At 40.0% G+C, this 21,944-nt stretch overlaps 1 protein-coding gene across 4 annotated transcripts in view; it reads right to left on the reverse strand.

The window, feature by feature from the left end:
- Positions 1-21,944, reverse strand: part of stard13b (StAR related lipid transfer domain containing 13b) — a 61,419-nt gene that overhangs the window by 21,416 nt on the left and 18,059 nt on the right. The window contains exon 1 of one of the 4 annotated variants that reach the window (XM_080888831.1): positions 10,343-10,729. The exons of 1 other annotated variant lie outside the window; for it this stretch is intronic. In XM_080888831.1, the coding sequence (XP_080744957.1) occupies positions 10,343-10,466 (124 nt within the window). In that variant the 5' untranslated portion in view covers positions 10,467-10,729. Of the gene's footprint in view, positions 1-2,253; positions 2,300-3,991; positions 4,270-10,342; positions 10,730-21,944 lie in introns of those variants that run through there. 2 more of the 4 variants (XM_080888830.1, XM_080888834.1) reach the window with 2 other exon arrangements.

Here is a 21,944-nt window from a genome sequence, read left to right on the forward strand (position 1 = left end):
GCATACACCCTGGAAAGAACAGGCAGCACATTGTCCTCAAATGTTCACACCCACAGCAATACAGAGAATAAAACCACATTGGCATGTGACCAAACTCATATACATACATACATATATCTACATCTTAACTACTATGTTTAACTATCACACAGATTTCAACACACTTTTCGGTAAACGGGAAGTTATACAATACGTCCAACACCACATGACAGTCAGTTAGCAGCTTTTGACTATCGCAGCCAATTAAAATGTGAAAAAGGAAGAACTTTTTAAAGTCTTTTTAAGACTCTTTGCTTACATCCTGAATTTCTTTCCTCAGCTAAGCAGCTTCACTTTTGCAAAAAACACCAAAGTGCAAAAACACCAAAGGCTAAGACTTAATTAGAAATAGCATGGTATGGATTGGGACATAGCATTGTTATGCCTAAACTAATACACACACAATTTTAGTAATCATGTAACAGAACAAACTGCAACAGTACAAGCCATAGATTTCATTATCTGAAGTGTGATGACTGTAATGTTGGATGTAGACAACCAGCTAAGCACATTGTCAAAATTGCTTTTCCCTCCCTGTCAGTTTTATTTACTGCCCCCTTAAGGCAGCAATCAAAATCTGCATAGCACTCTCAGCTACAGCCCAGAAACTCGTGAATAAAAGATAAACAGGCTTGAAGGAGCCAAGTTAACAATGTGCAAGGCTACATCTTGACTTATCATCATACTTTCATTTGAAAGAAGGAGCAGTTATATTTGTTTCACACTCAGTTCATCAAACGCGCCACATGTTGTAGCAGACCGCTGATGAATAATGCAGTGCTTTGGCAGAGGAGCCTTGACAGGGACAGGGCACGGTCTCACTGGATTCCTTACTTTGAGGAGCCCCTTCTACTGATACAACTTCTCAAAAGACAGAACAATGCAAACCCATTTCCAATGCAGTTTTCAAACCATCTTCCAGTCGGAGGAAGAACAGACGGTGCAGCTTGTCCTCTTAAAAAGCTTAAGTGGTCCTGTCTCCTCTATGCTAACTACTTAAAAATCTGCAAGCAGTACACACATTATCCCACTCAAATATTTCTGCCTCAGTAACTTATCTCTTTTAATAATTTAAACTTTACAGAAAATATAAACCTTGTCATGAAACCTTGATAAAAAAAGCAAACACTTGGTGTTTACCAAGTGTTGCTGTGTGGCGACATAAGTACTAATGTAGCTGACAGCACAATTAAGTAGGAGCCTTACAGCCATGGTAGCAAAAGAAAAGATGCAGATTCACTGATATGCACACAGCTGCCACTCAGTAACTTCTGTCATATTAAAAGGAGCAGGATTTGTCCTCAGCTATGAAGGAAAGCACTAACGGCCTTTCCAGGCTAGAGATTGGAGCCCGCTGCCTGCGCCAAGGTCAATAAGGCATGAAGAAAGGCCATGGAAGGGTCACACTGGACAGAGCTTCTTGTTCAAAACACAACAGCCCCTCACTTAGGAAAAGGCCCCAACACAGTAAGCGAGAAAATGTAGCAATGTTGCTGGAAATTCATCTTTGCTGGAGCAAACATTTCCAGCAAAGATGAAGCTTCCAGAAGTTTTCCATGATAAAACAGGAATGCTTCCACAGAGGAAAAAATGGTCCATGAACAATCGATGAACAGTCAAGTTTCATGATAGTCTGGCCGAGTTTATAGGAAAACAGATGAAAATCATCCCTTTTAACGTAAGACATATGTGCATGCAAAAATAAATGTGGCTAGTACCGACCTGTGGTAGAAGACTAAATGTATCATTCAAATGTCAGTAATAAAGGTCGTTTCTTTTTTTAAACAAGAACAACAGTACAAAAAATCGACACATTCTTGTCCAGAGACTATGTGCAGTGCCTGGACACAAATGGCTGTTTAAATGTATGATGTACTGTATGTATCTCTGCCCTATGAATAGTAACAAACAGATGCAGAAATTCTGAGAATCCAGGCAAGGGTTGAGCAGGGAGGATTTGAGGGAGAGGGCAAAAAGCTGCAGACAGACTGTAAGCCCTCCAGAGTAATCGCATGTGGGATACTCTTCTGAAATCTCAGAAATATTTTCAAGGACAGAGACGCATTCCTGCTGTAATATACAGACCCCTTCAGATCTGGAATCAGCCAACATACCTTTTTTTTTCTCATCTTAATTCACACAGCTGTGCGTGCACATCCATCTACTCTCCAAGCTGGAAAGACAGAATATTTCGAGAGTAACAACTAACGATACCTTAACTTAAAGGACTGAGGAGGATCCCACGCAGATAGCTCAGGATACCTTGAAATGTCATCTAATCGGAAACGTGACTAAGATCGAACGGCCGTCCCTGGAATGTTGGAATGAAACAATACATGAGTAATGCTGCCCATCACCATGACCCACACTCACTTTCAACCTGCTGTGTCAACAGGGCCGACCAGCTGGAATGCAGCAGCTACTGCCAATACACAAAGATCAATTCGGTGGCTCTGTAGCCAGTGCTTTAAAATACCACTTCACTGTTAGCTTCAGCACTTCAGACTGGTGTAAGAGCACAAGATGATACACAACTGATACTTCCTTTAAGAAGCATTTTAGTTGTTTATCACTGTTTTTTGGTTAGATTTTTTTTTAAGTTTTTTTTTTTAAAAGTCACAGCAGGAAAATTGCTTAATTGTGACAAAACACTGGTTCCAACTAAAAATTCCAAGCTACTCCTCAAAAACATGACAAATAAGATCTCCCATAAAAAGAAACCCTGTTATTAAAATGACTTAACTTGAATAAAAGCATCTTACATTGCACTTTAAACATACATGTTTTCTGTCCTTGTCATAGATGACCCACAATGTTGGTTTGCTGTCAACCTAGACATCTGTGATCTGAAAACAACACGTCTGGTTACATGACGCCACACGTCAGTACACACCAGATCATAAAGATTTCCACCAGAAAACAGGCGTACACACACGCAGTACTGGGAAATCCACCCAACAGCACCCTTTGTGCATCTTTTACATCATCACAATCAAAAACAAGCCTTGTGTTTTGCCCTTGCCTCTGCGGCGATACAAAATATTATCCACACAAGGCTGCATTATCTGACTCACGCTCTTGTTACTGTGACTGAGAGGAGAACTATGCTGTACGTTACCATCTGATGACCAAAGTTTCTTAGCAATGAAGCTTATGTTATGAAATGCAGCCACCCTTTGATCCAGCGGCAGAGTGCTCACACCTGCATGAGGGAGCGGGAGTCGTAGTATTTAGTTGTCTTTGTTGTTATACATGCCCTTTCTTGGCCTCTGGGGAATGGATTTAAGTCTCCAGGTATTTAAAGACAAAGGAAAGAGGTTAGAGGCCCCGGAGGAAGCTGAAGGCGAAGGGCTCACCTGGTTACAAGCAGCAATCTTTAAATGAACGGAGTGCTTGTAAACCTGTCAAGTCAAGACATTCATTGATGTATTGTTTACACTGTGGGCCCAGCTCTTCTTACATAACTGACCCTATTGATTATCACCTATCTGTATTTGTTATAGTCAGTCAATACCAATTATTTAACACCTCTGCACCCTTGACTACCTGTTGGCTAAAGGTCAAGTTTTTTTTCTCTTCTGCAGCGATACACACAAGCACACCCTGTTTCCGGGTGTCCTGTACATGTGTCTTAAAAAGGCTGTTAACACTGAATTCCACTTTTATCTAGAAATAAGTGAGAAACCAATAGAGATACAAACTGATATGAAAAAGACAATCAGCTTATCCCAATCAAAACAAGACACTACTTTGTCAACATATCATCCTGCAATCACAGCCTCATATTCACAAACACATGACAGAACTTATTCACTCCATGTTTTGACTACCACCTCGCTTAGTCAGTATTCCTCTCAATCCTGGAAAAATGACAAATTCACTCAAAAACCAAACAACCAAAAGAATTGAATAATTGTCTGAACTGTCACTTCTGTCCTAACAAGCCTCCTACCTCCAGCAATCTTCTTGAGTAGTTGCTGCCTGGCAATAATCCTGCCCAACCTGTAGCCAGAGCGTCTGCGGTGATGGTCCATTCTCAGGTATATATCCTGAGTCTCAGGGGTCATACTCCCGAGGCACTCACTGGCCGTGGACTCGGGAAGCTCCCAAAACATAACTGTAATAAGCCCCTATCCCCTGGCTGATAAACACTCAACCACACAGGGTCTGACCAACAGAAAACTTCACATACATGCGTGAAAAGCCTAAAGTGAGCAGAGAGGGAGGGCACAGCGGAGGCTATGGGGGGAGGAGTGCCAACACTTCAGCCTGTCTCTGCAGGCCATGTGACCACAATGAAACCAATTGCAAGCAGGCAGTGGGAGTACTGCCCACCTTTCTGAGCTGAATCCAATGTCTGTGTGAATACTTGTCAACTTCCCCCTGCTCTGGAGGGAAATATAAATACCACTGGAATGCCTATGAACTGAGTAAGGAGAGCAGGAGAGGATGAAGAGGGGTTTGGGAGGGCTTACAAAAATAGTGGCTTTCAGACCCTCCCTGTGCTAGAACAATACTTGTGCTGTTGCAGGTCACACAGGCACCAAATTTACTGCACGAGAAATTCTTGGTGTCGTTTTCGAGAAAACTACGGAACGGGAATGAGAGCGAGAAGTTGTTCTTCATTTGAGAAGTCTCATTTCTGCTCACCCACACCCACCACATAACAGCCTCTCATAACAGCCAGTCACAGGAAGTGCTCTCAGTAGGCTGCCTATAAAGTGTCAGCTACTCACAGGAAAAATAGCTTGGAGTTGGAACACGACTGACCTAATTCCACTTTACTAAACTGAAAAGTAAAGATCAATCTCCAGCAAGTACTTTAATCAGTTCTGATGATCAAAATTAAAGGCTTCATCTCCCTGACACAATAATGTTTAGTCTCACTTTTGTACAATCTGACTATTATTATCATGTAATAGTTCCTCATAATTGCAGCTGTTGTAGCTGGTACACAAAGACTTAATGACTTTCCATTTTCTGCCATGGACCAACAGACATCTATCAAACTGTGACTTTAAATAAAGCTGTGTAGAGCAAAAGGAAAAATTAGGTATTTATGGGACAATCGCTACAACTTATTACAACTTCTTTTTGCATATAATCCCCCTCTCGCCCCCCATTTATTTGTTTATTTATTCATATGCAACTCCGCAAGCTCATTTTCTTGTAAGACATTCCAGGACAGTAACAAAGTAACAGCTAAATCAATGTACAATGCATTAAAATAAAGATAAACAATCACATGCTCCCTTAAACACATTCTTTGTGATTCCCTTATGCTTACTAATGACAGAGCAACACATCCCCTGCAATCCTAAAGCTTTTTAGAAGCTTGTGAAAAGGTAAATGTCCTATCCCAGTGGGATCAGATATTAGCCGCTCTTTGAAACTGCTAGATTGCACCAATGTATGGGCAGTGTAGGTGACAGTTCGGTGCATTCACTTTATTTGTGCTCTATCCAGGCAACTCCACATAGCTTATTATTTCCAGTATTGCAAACACATCTCATTTGGATTATTTTTTGTGGAAAATATCCCAAACATATCCTCCAGAAACTAAACAAAGCTCAGCATAAAAACGGCGTTACAAGGTTGGATTTTTTGACTCCGCCTTCTTTTCAGGTTTTACAAGTAAAACCAAAAATGAATCTCCTCTAAGCTAAAAAACAAAACAAAAAAAACATCTCAAATATTTTCAAAAGCAAGTCACTTACTCCATTTGGAATGGCAAACTAAATCATATATTCTTATGATTTTAAAGTCCACTTCTGTCAGCCAGTTTACACCATAAAATAACAGCCTTCTAATACCTGAAATATGCTTTGGTACCAGCAGACACACCCAGTGCCAATCAAGGCCCCTGCCACTCTCCCAGTGACTGTCCCGGCCTCAGCATACAGGCTTGTCTGTTTAGTGTGAGCATGGCGCCACACACGTGAATAGAGCAGAAATAGGCAAGCGACCAAGTTAAACACAGCCCCTGTCTGTTCCTCTCACTAGCTGGCATAATCCACCCTAGCTTAAACTCACAAAGACCACAATTCAGCAGCACACTTCAGAGCCCGCTTCACATTTTCATAAACTTCTCCCGGGTTTAATGGCCCTCCCCACACCCTCAAGTGGCATGTTTAATACAAGGCTCTCGCTTTTTTAAAAGCACTAGGTGATGGTGCGACACCATTCAGATGATTTCATTGGGTGACGACTCTTTTTTTTTTTTCCCCTCTTTTTACACACACACAAACACCTGCATTCATTCATGTTGTGAAAGAATGGCTTAAAGTGTTAGATGCAAAAAATGAGGGCAAACATTTCTGCATATTTCTCTTCCCTTTTGTCTAGACGATGTATATCACTGAGTGCATCATACGTATCACATTACAGAATCAATCTTGTAAATGACAGTGAATGAGATTAATGGTGTCACCGTCTCCGTCCATGCTCAAATACCTGAGCGGTGATCGTGAAAGAGCTACAACATCTTCTGTGTACTCAGAGATGTCCTTGTGTTTAACTTTATGCCGCAAGCCATGATGAAATGGCTGTGGTCTGTCCTTAGAGGGAGCGCAGTGACTCCAGCCCTTATCAAACTTGTTTCAACACGCCACTGTCTGGGTTTCAGAGCTCAACTGCTATACCACATGACAACAGGAATCCAGACTCACATTACAGATGCACAAAAACATACAGAGGCTCTGTCAACATAGCTACCATGTCACAAAGTGGATTTTTATTGTTTATATACCCCATAAAGAAAAAAATAGATATATGTGATACTGGGTTTGAATCATGTCCAGTTCACATATAGCAGCAGTATCACACTTCATTATTAGGCCCAAGCCATAATGCAGACTTTTAATACATGTCAAACTTTCATTGCTTTCCACTCACTTTCTGCCATGTGTGATTACAAAAGGGGAACTTGTATTCTGAATCATCTTGAGTTAGTTGACGTTAGTCTGATGTGGTTTTATTCAGCAGCAGACACATGTATTCTGGACTGGGCAGTCTTGCTTCTGGTGTGGCTATGTTTCCTGTGGCTAAGTTTTAAGAATAACTCTAGTGTGACAGAAGATTTCCACTTCATGAGCCACCACATTTCTGACTGCTGAACTCAGCTCTGCATGATCATCACGCTCAAATACTGCAAGACCAGTTGAGCTCTATATGATGAGGTGGTTAAACTTTTTAACTCGCTTCAGCTCTTGGATGCTTTTTTTTTGTTTTTAGCAAGACTTCATGCCTATATTTGTCATTGGGAGTTAATTTAACAATATAAATGCTACAAACCAATTATTTCACCATTGGCTTGTTAATTGTAAGTTTTGCTTCTGCTGGGGGTAAAATTTCCAGATAAAATTACGACAGGAGGACAGTTGCTCAAAGCTGCTTATTGACACTTAAACAAATATCTAGCATACCCATCAGCCAGGTGTGATTCTAAAAAAGAACAACTGTTTTCTGGATTTGAAGCTTGAGCTCTAAAGCTAAGTACAGAAGGAATATTTGTGGGTTTAGACACCAGGCATAATCTGCAAATGATCCCCAGTTCAAGATTGGGGGACACACAAAAACCCGATTTCTGGCTTAGATAGCCCTAATGCCAATGCCATACCCAGATAAACTGGAGGTTTTAAGAAGGCTTACTTGTGTAAAGTCTGTACCAAATCAAACGTGCAGATCTGTCTGCTGTGGCAACCCCTTGGGAAATAAGGAAGCAGACCAAAGTATCCAGGATTTATTTATTCCAGGATGCCTATGTCTCCACAATCTATCAGAACTGGACACATAGATCAAGAACGTCTCAACTCACTAAAGTGATGATTGACAGAGAAAACCACTAAACCCTCAGTTTATAAATAAACCAAATATTTTAACACTTTTAAGAGCTGTAATAGATGCGTCACAGTACTGTACAATACAGGCAATCTTGTATATTTGTATTCCTCCACAGAATTCAGTTTCAACACCTAAATGTCAAATAAAATACTGTTACGGCTGACTTCTAAGGCTGCAACACAACTTACTCCAAAGCTCCTAAATAAGCCAAACAAATCAAATCAGGCATTTGACTTAAAGCTAAACTTTCAGTTTGAAAATTTCTGCTTTGCCAACAAAAATTCAGTTTAAGAGGTTTAATTAATGTCTAGGATTTGGACAAAGGCTCAAAGTCTCAAAGTCATAACCTTGGACTGTCACCTTATAATGAAAAAAAAGTTTGTGATTTAAACTTATCTACATAGGCTGGCAGCTCACATCTCTTTGTTTGAATATGTAATGAACACACATTAATCTCAGAGGTGTTGATAAGGCTTATTAAAGCTTTGGTTTAAATTTGTTTGCTGCAGAATGGCCTTAAATGTATCTTCATAATATAAGATACTGTGTAATTTATTTTTAAAAAATTAAACTAAACTTTTAGCCAGTTCGTTAGTATTTTAGGGTGCAAACACACTTGTCGCAACATAAGTTCTTTGTGACATCATAAGTTCTTCGCTGACAGACCAAATCCATCTCGAGTACCTCACTAGCACCATTATCTACATATACACTGAAAAAAGAAAATATCCAAAAATAGAAATTTGTACCGCACCTAGCACCCTAAAAACAGAGAAAAGAAAAAACTTTCAGACAGAGTTCACAAATGATTCAAATCAATTCCCATATGTCAGCCATCTACATCTGGGTCTGGTCTCTATGCAGCATTTGTCCCCTCATTGTTCAGTGTCTGCATAAGCAGCTTCACATGCTGCATATGGAAAAGAATGCAAGATTAATGTGTCAGATATCCAGACACTGGCAAACTCAGCTGCTGCACCAGTGACGTTCCTAAACAGGCTTCACAGCTGAGCCAAGCATGGATCAGATCTGATATGCAACTCTGTGCGCACACTCATAAAAACATCTGGTCTCCATTTGAATGACTACAGCACTTCAAATCCACCAGTGAAGACAGAGCTGTTTTGTCATTCATGTGGTTTTCCCCACATAAGGCGCTATTGTGGTCACTTTACTGCACCTGGCGGTACACTCGGGCAACTGCACAGATGACTGACGTTCACTTCTGACGCAATTCTCTCAGGGCCATTAAGAGAACCAGTGCAACAAAAACTGACCTTGAAATTATTAACTTAAATCGATCCCAGAGTACTCTAAAAATTAAACATTTTCCACATTATGTAACACAGTCTTAGAAGAAGCAAAAAAAAAATACCATAACATACCAATAACAAAACTGTGCCTATTGTGGTAAATGTTTCCATCTCTTTTGCCATTAAGTGCCACTTCCTCATATAGAGTTAATTTCATACGCATTTCAAAAAGTTAACATGTATGCTATACGTGATATTACTTGGAAAATAAAGTTCACTTTCACTGAATAATTCTTGGCAACACATGTGTTGTCACCAAAAAAGGCAGATGCATTTTGAAGGTGTTAAAGAACCTATGTGTAAATATTTTCAATGCAGTCACAAAGTTGCTTCAGTTTGGGTTTATTTGGGATTTTTTTTTTTTGAGCCAAGTATGAGCAAATAATGTAAAGGGAAAAAAATGTGATCTATAATCTCAAAGACAGTGGCACAGAAAGCATGCACAATAATGTTACCCTGCAGAAATACAGTCATTATAACTAATGAAAGAAAACCAAATGAAAACCAATTTCTTATGAACACAATAATAACTTAACGTAAATTATGTGACAGAAAATAAGATCAAACATTGCTTCATTCAATCTCATTCACTTCATAAAGCTGGTGAAATTACTTATCAGCGCCCCCTTGCGACCCCACTGTCATTTGAAAGTAATAAAAAAAAATCGACGCTAATAAAGGAAAACTCTCCTACAGAAAGGTATTAAACTGTATTTATTATAAGTTTATGGCATTTATTAGACAGTTTTTTTAGTTTGCTGCCTAACTACCTACACCTTCAACTGAGCGCAACTAAAAAAATAATTTTTAAAATTGTAATATTAGACCAGACTACATGCACGCGTGGAGTAATTTTTAGGATAAACAGTATCAATAGTGTCTAGACAAAAAAAAAAAAATCTACCAACACAAAACAAATTCATAGCCTACCACATTAAGAATGTGTTTTCTTCTTAAATTCTCTTTAAATGTCACTCTGATCAGTGTGCAATAATAAAACAATAATAATTGTTATACACGAATTATATACGAATTAAAGAACTCTTCCCAGTAATAGGATGGGGTCACCTCAGTCTCTGCTGCGGTGGATGACACTCTATTCCAGCCTATACCGCGGGCTAAGATCTGACCTGAAGCGGGCTACTGACCTGCCAGTCTCCGCTCTCTGACACCCTTCCAGAGTAAATCCCAGGCTTTGGATGTGGAGCTCCACAGCTGCTCGCTGAAAGACCGCCGGAGCTTCAGTTTCGCTGACCTTCTTTTAGAATTCATCTCAAATCCTCCACTCGGACATAATAATAAACTCCTCCTGGTATCTCACAAACCCCTTTAAACACCCCGACACAAAATCACCTTTTTCCCGGCTTCAAGTTCTTTCTATAGTGGCGGCAAACCTGACTCCGGTGACCGGTCTTCAAACGAAGTTGTCACCATTTCAAGGGGAATTAAATGTATCCCCCCCAGTTAAAAACGGAAATCAGCAAGACAAGTAAAAGTAAGAAAGTGACAGTAAAGCATTAAGCGCGGCTTTCCCACTTCACACCAGATGTGTTTGTGTGCGCGCGTGTATCGACATACAGCACTGTAGTCGTGATGCCTTCAAGTACCGTGGGAAACATGGAAATTGTTAGGAGAACCGATAAGATCCTTACAGCGAAACAGTACATAATATCTGGGAAAGAATCAGCGGAGCTTAGAGGGCTGGTGTGAGCAAAAGTGGTTAGATTACATAATTTTAAAACCCAGTTTTGAATAAAATAGAATCATGAGTTTATGCATTTAACAAATACGTTTACAGTATATAGAGTACAGTAGAAGAAATATTAGCTACCTTTAAACCCATGTCAGTGAAGTCAACATTAGCCTATGACACATTTATTATATGTTCTCGGTTTAATATTTATTTTTTTCAGAACATAAACACACATTTTGTGCAGCAAAGTTTTCTGGACTCCATCGTGAAACTGACTCTGTCATTTGTAACGCTGGCTGTCATCTTATCAGCACTATTACAGCTGAGCAGTTAATACAATATTGTGTACAATGTTAACGCTTTGCATACAAAGTTACTTTTTAGATTAACGCTTCCACAGTTGTACTCGTTCAATTTTCAAGTGGTGCCCAGGTCTACGTAGGGCACTTGAAGGCATCACGAGCTACAAACCACGCAACACCGCAAATACACACCGTGGCTCTCAAATGACAGAATCCACAAGCGAGCAATCACTTTCTCCTGTACTGTCACAATATTCTAATATGAAAATCCAGAAAAATAGCACTGAAATAAATAAATCCAAAATTAGACAAATGCTCTATTATAGGTATTCTTTGCGTGTGATGATTAATAATAATTATTCAGTTATTTTACTTACAAATTTGTGTATTATCTTTACAGTCAGTCTTTCTTTATTAGGTATAACTGACAACTCACATATAGTCTTCATCAGGCAAACCCTGCTAGTACCAGGTTGAACTCCCTTTTGCCTTCATAGCTACCTCAGTCCTCTGCCTTAATTCTGAAAGTATCACAGACTTCCACATGCATGATGCAAATCTCATGTTCCATCACATCTTAAAGGTTACCTAAGATCTGGTGGATGACAAAGTAAATGAAATACCATCCTGCTGGAAGATGCTCAGAAGATGGATACACTGTGGTCATAAATCAAATCAAATCAAATCAAATCAAATCACTTTTATTGTCACATCACATGTGCAGATACATTGGTACAGCACATGTGAGTGAAATTCTTGTGTGCGAGCTTCACAAGCAACAGAGTTGTGCAAAATACAATAATGTAAACAAGCAAAATACAAGAATGGCTACATCTGAAACTAATAAATATATGTACAATATATAATAGTATATGCATTTCTGGATGTGTATACTAAATATTTTTCTACGTGTGTGTGTGTGTGTGTGTGTGTGTGTGTGTGTGTGTGTGTGTGTGTGTACATATTTTACAAATTAAATTAAAGGGATGGACATGGCATTTAAATGATACTCAGTTGGTGCTAAAGGACCCAACGTATACCAAGAAATTCTTCCCCACACCGTTACACCAACAGCAGCACCCTGACCCATAGATACAAAGCAGGATCGATCCATGCTTTCATGTTGTTTACACCAAATTCTGACCCTACTACCTGAATCTCGCAGCAGAAATCGAGACTCATCAGACCAAGTAGCAACATTAACATTTTCAACTGTCCGATTTTGGATTGATCAACAAAAATTCTAGCTTTAGTTTCCTGCTCTTAGCTGACAAGAAAATCACCCAGTGTGGTCTTTTACTGCTGTAGCCCATCTGCTTCAAGGTTTGGCATGTTGCACATTCAAATAGGGTCTTCTGCATTCTTTGGTTGTAATGAATAGTTGAGCTACTGTTGCCTTCATAACAGATCGAAGCAGTCGGGAATTTGTTCTCTGACCAGTGACATCAATGAGGCATTTTTGCCCTGAGAGCTGCTGCTTACTGGACATTTTTTCTTTTTCTGGACCACTCTCTATAAACCCCAAATACTTTTGTGTGCTAAAAATCCCAGTAGACCAGCAGTTTCTGAAGTACTCAGACCAGACTATCTGACACCAACAACCATGCCACATTCAAAGTCACTTTCTTCTCCATTCTGTTGCTCAGTTTTAACCTCAGTCCAACAGGTCATCTTGACCATGTCTACGTGCCTGAATGCACTGAGCTGCTGTCATGTGATTGGCTGATTTGATATTTGTGTTAATGAGCAACCAAACAAGTGCACCTAATGAAATAGCCTATGAGTGTATGCGTTAGCTGTTACCAGAATTTGCACCTCTGTTCGGGACAATGTGGTCTATTACTCAAAGCTTAACATGGGTTCAGAGTGTTCTCCCCAGGTAGGTCTGAGCAGGTTACATGTTTAAGAAAAAACAAATAAATTTCTTTTTACAAAAATGTGCAACAAAAATACTAACGCAAGAAAACATCAGGTCATCCCTGAAGAATAACCACAGTAAGCTCTTCTAAGCTGGCAGCTGCCATTGAAGACAGCAGCTTCAATGATCGTTCTACCATAATTATTTTAGGAATTTCCTCCTATTATTGTATGCTCGCTCAGGCAGTGCATGACCTAAATGCAGTGATATCATATCAGCTGAATTCATTTCATGGGCACCAGCTGGGATTGCTGCTGTAACAGGTTTAAATCCATGCTAAACACACAGGATGACACTTTCTGGAATAACTAAACCTCTGCTGACCCCAGCTTGCCCTCTCAGTATGAAGCTGATGTGACAGTGCTGAAATTAATAAAAGACAAAGACCCTTTTTCTCCTGAGCAGGACAGGTGATTTAAACATTATAGCAAGGTCACATAGTGAGATATCTCTGTACCAAAGTGTGTGCAGCTGAGAATATTAATGAAGGGCTCCGTTTTCCATTTGTTCTGTTTGAAAGTGAAATTATACGATGTTAGGGAGAGTTAGAAACTGCACGTAGGAGCCCATAGAACTCCTCTGATCTTAGCTTATCTGACATGACAACAATAACAGCTGCATACTTCTCATTTTATGTTGCAAACATCAAATACTTCCAACCAGGCAAAATATCAAAATTTACACATTTACCGTTTTCTCAGTGTGTAACATCCTTTTTCTGTATTTCTATAAAAAGCGATCTGTCACTCTTAGCAAGTGACAGGAATGAAATGTATTTCAGAAAATATAGATGCTTTTTTTAGGCTCGCCACTGGCCTGTTCCGCAGCCAGTGATCAGTGTGGTGCTATTTTCAGCACCACTTATTCACCTCAGGCTAAAATGTAGCTCGGAGGACTAAAACACACGTACACACTTCAGTAAAGAAGCTGCTTCATTTGATCCTGTGAGTCTTTTAGAAAGGGTCAGGGTCAGGCCCAGTCAAGCACTTTGTTTTCCACTGGTCACATGACCCAGGAAGCCCACAGAGAAAAGGCCAGAATGTCAACAGACAGCACAATATCTAATTTAACACAAAAGACAGTAACAGCTGTTGACGTTGTCTTTCTGGGGGAGGTTTTTTATAACATGATTTTTGTCACAAAGAACCCATCTTGATGCACCTGTAGTAGACACGGGTTGAAAAAAGGACAGTGAAGACAAGATCTTGGCAATGTAAACAAGGGACGAGTCTCTAGTCTCAGTGACGTAGAAGGCAAGAACGGACAGATAGACAATACCAACCCTGTCATCTTCTAAAGAGCAAAGGTGATGGAGGAAGAACAGCAACTAGATTTTGACCTCTTTTGACATGAATCACCAAAGAGGAAAAAACGCAATCTACTTACTCTAAAAAGAAGCCACTTGGACAGTAAAGACGAGCATTATCACACTGTGGATCATTGTGGCTAGACAATGACTTAGCCTCTGGAGCAGTCCTTGGCAGCAGAAGTAATAGCAGATGCAAAGAGAGGAAACATCAGTCAGCTTGAGAATGTTTTCCTTTTGCTGACTCACCCACTTGTTTATTTTGGCCAGGCAGCACTCGTTTTCCCGTTTTCCCCGAAAAAGTGCTGTACTTTCTGGACTACATTTTTTTTCTCCCTTGTCCACCCTCTCTCTCCATCCTTCATAAACACAAACAGATAAACACACTGATATTTACTCATGCATTATATGTCTGCATTTGAACAGTTCCAGAGTTTGAACCGTTGTCTGTGCCTATGTCTGGTGACAGATGTGGAATGCTGTCCCATTGCTGTAGTGGGAAAATCCCCGATGCGAGGAAACTGATTTCTCCTCCTTGAATGGGTCATGTTCTTGGCCAGGAGGTCTTACACCAGGCCCCCTTGAAATGTCTGGGAGATTGCACTTCCCAGCCTAATGGAAACAAAGCACAGGGAATGGGGAGATCGCTCCTCCACCTCCATCCCTGCCCCTGAGGGCTTGTCTCAGGCATGTGCTATAAATTTCCTGACCATATATTCCCAAGCCGAGTTCATTTTTCCAGCAGAGCCACACATGTGGTGTATATCTGGGTTTAGATTATGTGGTTGAGGAAGGAGGGGCTGACTTTGGTCCCAATCCATTAAAGTGGCCACTAATTCTGTTTTCTTAAAAGGGCCGTCTGTTGTAACGTAATGGTTTCTTCCTTTAGTAAGGCTTGTTCTTTTTAAAGCCATTAAATCCAAAATAGATGATCATTTACTTTTAGTCTTTCTTCAACAGATTAACTGAGATTTTTCATGTTTCTTCATATCTTGTTATTGCAGTAGAAGTTTACATAACTTGACATCCTGAATTAAACTATAAGTGAGGTAAAACTCAAAAACATATACAAATATTCCCCATGCCATGAAGCTTCTGTAGATGCGTAAGTCCACAGGGGTCAAAGTTTGTAAAAACAGGCTTGAGGAATGTAAAACTGGCATGACAAGCGTATGTGGCTATTGTTTAATTGAATGACAAAGCATGTAATGCTGTCAGGTCTGAATCTCTTAAAGCTCTGCTGCCCACAAAAATCCATGGGAAAACATTTACACAACTCTTGGGCACCTGGTTTCTATTAGAGCAATGAGGATTTAATCACAGAGGTACACTTCTCTCTCAATAACTGCTTCTCAATAACAGCTGATGTAAAATGTTTATTAGCTTGTGCTCCATGGTACCTTCAAAGCAATCAGTGGCATACAGCTGACGGGATTACTTTAGAGAAATTACATCTCGGACGAGGTTCTTATTCTCATGGCATCAAACCTAACCATTTTGTCAAAGTCGCCGGCATCTCAAATATACACACAAGCTGTCTTTTGACTTTTGTGCTGTGATGCAGCCAATAGCGACTCATCTCACATTTAAGAGATGCAATAGGTTAATCTTGTGAACAGGCATAATTTAACCCGTCAATCTTTTTTTTGTGTGAACTTAACCAAGAAAAAAGGAATGAAAGTGAAAACTAGACACAAACAAGCAAACTGAATATAGCTTGAAGAGTTTGTCAGTGGACCATGATCTGCACTTGTTGCTATCACTGGTGCATTACGGCATCAACACAAAGGCACATTTTATGCCTCTCAAACATAACTGTGACATTTCATTGAATCCCATTTGTTTTCTTCAGCAGGGCCTTAGCCCTAATGACACAAACTGAAACAGGAAGTTACTGTTTATAGCTCAGGATAAGCATTTTCCAAGAAGACAGAGTTAAAATGCTAACAGAGACCAAAGTAAAAATTGACAGCTGCTTAAAATTAAAGCCACAGCAAGTGTTTGTACTCTCCCCTCCCATGACAAATGTCAAATAGGACATCAGAAGTCACTCAAAAGTCATTTGAAGTTGTTACAGTTGGCTTTCAGAGATCTGAAACTCCTTATTATGATTAGTAAACCACATTATTTCCCAACCTATGAGTTGCCACTTTGGGAATTCCTAGACCACATGCTTATAAAACAAAGTTAGGTTAACAACATCGGGGGGTGGGGGGGGGGGGGGGGGGGCAGAGCCCACTTATCTCTGTCCCTCAAACAGTTTTCATAATGAAGCACATGTGGAATCGCCAAGCCTATTGCCAAAAATTCTGCTCAACTCATCAACCATGATAAGCTGGATGTACAGTACAGGTATTGTTTTCACACTGAGAAACAAACAAGTCCTAGTGGGCCCTTGAGTTTTAAAGCCAGTGAGCCAGAGAGCAGAGAGGATGCAGGAAGTCTGCTCTGCTTCAGCCTGCTATTGCTCTTTGATTACTGAGCCAAATTGTTCAATCAGGTCTGAAACCACAAGAAAGCTGCAGTGCTACACCGCCCAAGGACAGAGCTTCTTTTAAGAGCGTGCTGTGTTTTTTTTTTGTTATCTGGGTACAAGTGAAAAGGGAACGGCTATCTAAATCTCCAGCAGCATGGGTGCCTGTAGCCTTGCTTCAGTGCAAAAACACACAGTGCGTGATGTGAGATGTGCCACGCGATTGGTCAACCTGAGGATGCGGAGGCAAGGGCTCGAGGCCCAGCGGAGGAACAGACTTTTTGCCTCCCTGCAACATCTGGAATCTCTGTGGTTTATGTGGGAAATTTGGAAGGCCACTGCGAGAGCCTATGAAGTTATTGTATCTAAACTGGCCCTGAGGAAATGTTCTTGGCTTCGAAGTTGAGTGTGTGTGTGTTTTGCAGGAACACTGAGGTACAAAGTGGATCACCAGATTCGATGAAGCTTTATGTGAGGAAGAAGTTATTGTTTGCATTCATTTCCAGTAGATTGGTAAACATTTACACACAAAAGGAGACACGTGGACATGAGCCGGTTGTCTGTTTAGTCACCAACATCCTGGTGTGGGACCCTAAAGTGGTGTGTCTTTTCCTGGCTCATTACTTCCTCAATCTTCTTTCTGCTTTTCTTCTCAGCTGAGTGGTGGACCAACCTGGTAGCTTTTGTGTTGCTTCACACACTCACTCACACACAGAGTTTCTGCCCTTGTGAAACTGGCCTGCGTCCTGACACGGCTGCCCATGTCTCCTTCGGCTTAGTTTACAAAACCCAGGCCTGAATTATCCCAACGTGCACACCAACTCAGGAAGCTGATCCCTAAAGGATTTATTGCCTGCTTTTTTCTCTAATTGGCAGCATGGGTGTAATTGGGAATGAGAACAATAAACCCGTTTCCGCTCCATGAAGGACATACACTTGGGAGATAGTGTCTGCTCAAACAGCTTTGCGAACACACACAATACACAATGACAGGATCAAACCAGATGATTTATACTGGGCAATAAATTATGCCCCACGATCTAAGAAACTGTAGAACATGATGATCTCATTCAGTGCAAGGGCCTTGGAGGCATTATTAAATGATATTATGTGCTATTGCATATATGATTGCTAAAATAATTGCAATGAAAATGTTGAAACTGCAATGAAAACTTTAAAAGATTTCAGACCTTGTTAACCACGCTGTTCTGTAATGTTTGCACAACCTTGACAAATTACTGTATATACAAAGAAAAGTCCAGAAATACTAGCAGTCCAGCCCACCTCCACCCCCACCCTTGCTCTCCCTCTGAAACTGCCGAGCTGGCCTCTGCTCTCAGGAAACCGCAAGTCGTTTTCCATCTTTCCATGTGTGGAATTTTTCATGCATTTGTCATGCCAGCAGCACCCTTTATAGTCTGAGCTGCATCTATCTGCTTATAAATTTAGAGCATGATGTCACTGATCTGGCACCTGTCGGGAAACAGCCAGAGGGGAATAAAAATAATGGGACGATTTTGTGAACGTTAGTTTTTCTGTGGTAATAGTGGTAGTAGTAAATTAATTTAGGAAAAATTTTCTTTTTCTTTCGTCTTTATGAGACAGAACAGCTGATGTCTAAATCCTTGCGCTTCTGGCCAGCAATCACATCTTTGTCATGAAACACTGCGTGCAAATTATAGCACCTTTCCTTTAAGGACTTTGTGTGCTGACTAAAGGTGCCATACATACTTGTATGTGGCATGGTCAAAAGCCTCTCAGCTGCTGACATTGAAGTTAGATGGTTTGGACACAGGAGGGATAGTGGATATATTGGAAAAAGGATGTTGAACATGGAAAGGAAAAGAGGAAGACCACGGAGAACATTCATGGATCTAGTAAAGGACATGTGGGTTGGTGTGGGAGAACAAGATACAAGGGACTAGGTGAGTTGGAAGCAGATGATCAGCTGCCGCAGCCACTAAAGGAAACAGCTGAGAGGAGAAGAAGAACTGAATTAAGGTCTAAGTCAGTCATCACTTCTTATGAATTGGATCTCAAAGGGTTCATTCTACTGCTAACAAGAATAATAAATCATCTGGTTTGGTGTTGCTTACAGCCTATATATAATATATCGTCTCACGTAGCAATAATATCACAGAAAATCAAATAATGTGGCAGCCAAGTCAACAGTGTGTGCCCAATTTTACAGAAACATTTTGGAAAATATATTCACATTTTTTGTGTTCTCAATTTGGATTTGGAGGAACTTGATGTTCTTACATCCTAACTCTATCCAGCACCTTTGGGATGAACTTGAAGACTGGAAGCCACCCTTATCACCAGCATCAGTGGCTGACCTCACTAATCCTCTTGTGGCTGAACGAAAACAAAATCTCTGCAGTCAGGTGTAAGAATCTTGTGAAAAGCCTTGAGGGAAAAAAAAAAAAATCGCAGGCTGTTAAAAGTATTTGCCCCTTGCTGATTTTTTCTTTTTAAAATAATTTTTTTTTGCATATTTGACACATTTACATGTTTCAGATTATCAAACAACATTTGAGTAAATATAGAACACACTTTTTGTACGAGGATTTCATTTTTCATTTTGGAAAGCGGAGTTCAGTATCACTACCCAGACCTAGGACTGATTACTGTCAGACCTGCTGACTCAATAAACCACTTAAATAAAAGTGTATGGCAAATATAAGCAGACTAAAACACCCCAAAAAGTAAAACATTATGCCATGATCTAAAAACATTCAAGAACAGCAGAGAATCAAAATCATTGACATCAATCTGTCTGGAAAAGGTTATAAAGCCATTTCTAAGGCTCTGGGACTACAGCAAACCACGGTGAAAACTTAGAACAGTGGTGAACTTTCCCAGGAGTGTATGACCTACCAAAGTTACTCCAAGAGCTAGAGTGTTATCCAGGAGGTCATAAAAGAATCTAGAGAAACATATAAAGAACTGCATGTCTCACTTGTTTCAGTTAAGGTCAGCGTTCATGTTTCAACAATGAGAAAAAGACTGGACAAAAATAGCCTCAATGATAGAGTTCCAAAGTGAAAATCACTGCTGACTAAAAGATTTTTCACACTTTCACACAGAGATAGGTAGTTTATTTCCTCTTAATAGATGAAATCACCATTTAAAAACTGCATTTTGTATTTACTCAGGTTATGTTTGTCTAATACTAAATTTTGACTGATGATCTGAAATATGTAAGAGTAACAAATGTGCACAAAGAAAGAAAGGAGGAGGCAGATACATTTTCAAAGCACTGTAGCTGTATATTCATGCTTATGGGTTTTCCGAGGTTTCACAATCTCCTGTGAGTGTCTACACAATTTTGGACATATTTGTACTGGATTCTGGATGTGTTCTAACAAAGAGAAATAAAGCTACAATAACAATTCAAGGAAAATAGGAAAATGATCAGAGTTCCTTCAAAATGATCCATTCCTTGTTCTTCCCCAGGGAAAAATGCGACACTTAGCTAAGTATGGAATGAGAATGAGGTCAGACCATAACAAAGAATAACAACAGAGTTATTATTCCTTCACACAGCCTAAAACGTACATCTGATTTCAATACTAGCCCCACCAGCCCACTTTGCTTGTATATGTTCTGATTAGAACTGCGTAGGTGTCAGGCTATGTCATCTACTACTCACGTTCCCATGATGCTCTTGTGATGTGTATATTATAGTCTCTAACCAGCCTCCAGGGAGAGAAACGGAGAGAGCGACTGCAGCTGTCTGAGGTCACAGTCAGTCTCCATCAGCAGGCTGTGACCCTGGGTGACACTGGAGTTTGAGAACAGCTGAAGAACATGCAGGAGTAAAAAAACAGCAACCCTGCTTTAATGCATTACTAGCCATGGACATTATATAATACCCACTGGTGCACCATCTATAGCCGGACTGGTGATTTATAATAGCAGTGTATACATAAGGCTCAACAGAGGAGTCATTTCACAGTGAGAAGGATTCTCATGTTGGCCAGTTTCACTGTGGGAATCATGAGTAAGGCTGGTAAATGGTTCTAGCTCTACTGTGCATTTAATCCCAATCATCAGAGCCTGATTAAACTTGACTTGGTGCCAAGGGGAACTGTCCAGGGAAGTCAACATTGTCATATTAGTTTTATACTGTTAATAGCAGACTAGAGAAAACATCTGTGGTGATGTTTTACATAAATAAGTACAGGTTTTTTTTTCAGTTTTCACAGTCTGATCAAAAACACCTGGGCCTTGTACACAAAGCAAGCAACTAGCTCTTACTGTGGATTTTACAACCCCTCTGCAGTTCAGTCTCAGTCATCAGGATCATGAGCGAAATACTTCATAGGAAATAAGATGTAACTATAATATGTGAGCAGAACAAATTAGTTAAAGTAAAAATTAATTTAAAATAGAATCTTACTGTATATACAATGTGATCTTGGATGGTACTGTATAGTATCCACAGTAAGCTTTGTGCATGCAAGCACTTAAGCATAACAGATTAAATTGACCATCTATGCATGCCATTATTAGTTAAATTAAGCATTCAGTGTGACACACTGGTGCAGGGTGTAGCACTGTGGTTTTTTCAGTCTGCTCCTGTTTCTTCTCACACAAAAGTAAGGCATGCATGTTCAGTAAATTTTGGTGATTCTCAGTTGTTCATAAGATATCTGCTTTCTATTTGTGTTAGCCCCGCAATGGGCCAGTGTCAGCTGGGATAGGCTTCAATTCTCCTGCAATCCTAACTAAATGAGTGGTTATTGAAAAACGGTTGAAGGATAGATTTTGGTCATTTCCTCAATGTAGAAATTATTGTCCCCTCTGTTAGATCAATACAATCTGCTGTAAAATGTGCTGTTATTCAGTGTGCAAAAAATATTTTTAAATTCAAGTTTCACTGCTTATATTTACAGTCATATGAAAACTTTTTTCAAAGGACACTATGCAGTTCTGTGGAAGTGAAGTACAATTTTTCGTAGAGAAATTTTGCCACTCTTCTTTACATTGCATCAGTTCACCGAGGTTTGCATGTATTCATTTATGCTCGGTTCTCTTAAGGTCCCACCACAG

This window comes from Rhamphochromis sp. 'chilingali', assembly GCF_963969265.1.
Source record: "Rhamphochromis sp. 'chilingali' genome assembly, chromosome: 8".
In the NCBI taxonomy this organism is placed as follows: domain Eukaryota; kingdom Metazoa; phylum Chordata; class Actinopteri; order Cichliformes; family Cichlidae; genus Rhamphochromis; species Rhamphochromis sp. 'chilingali'.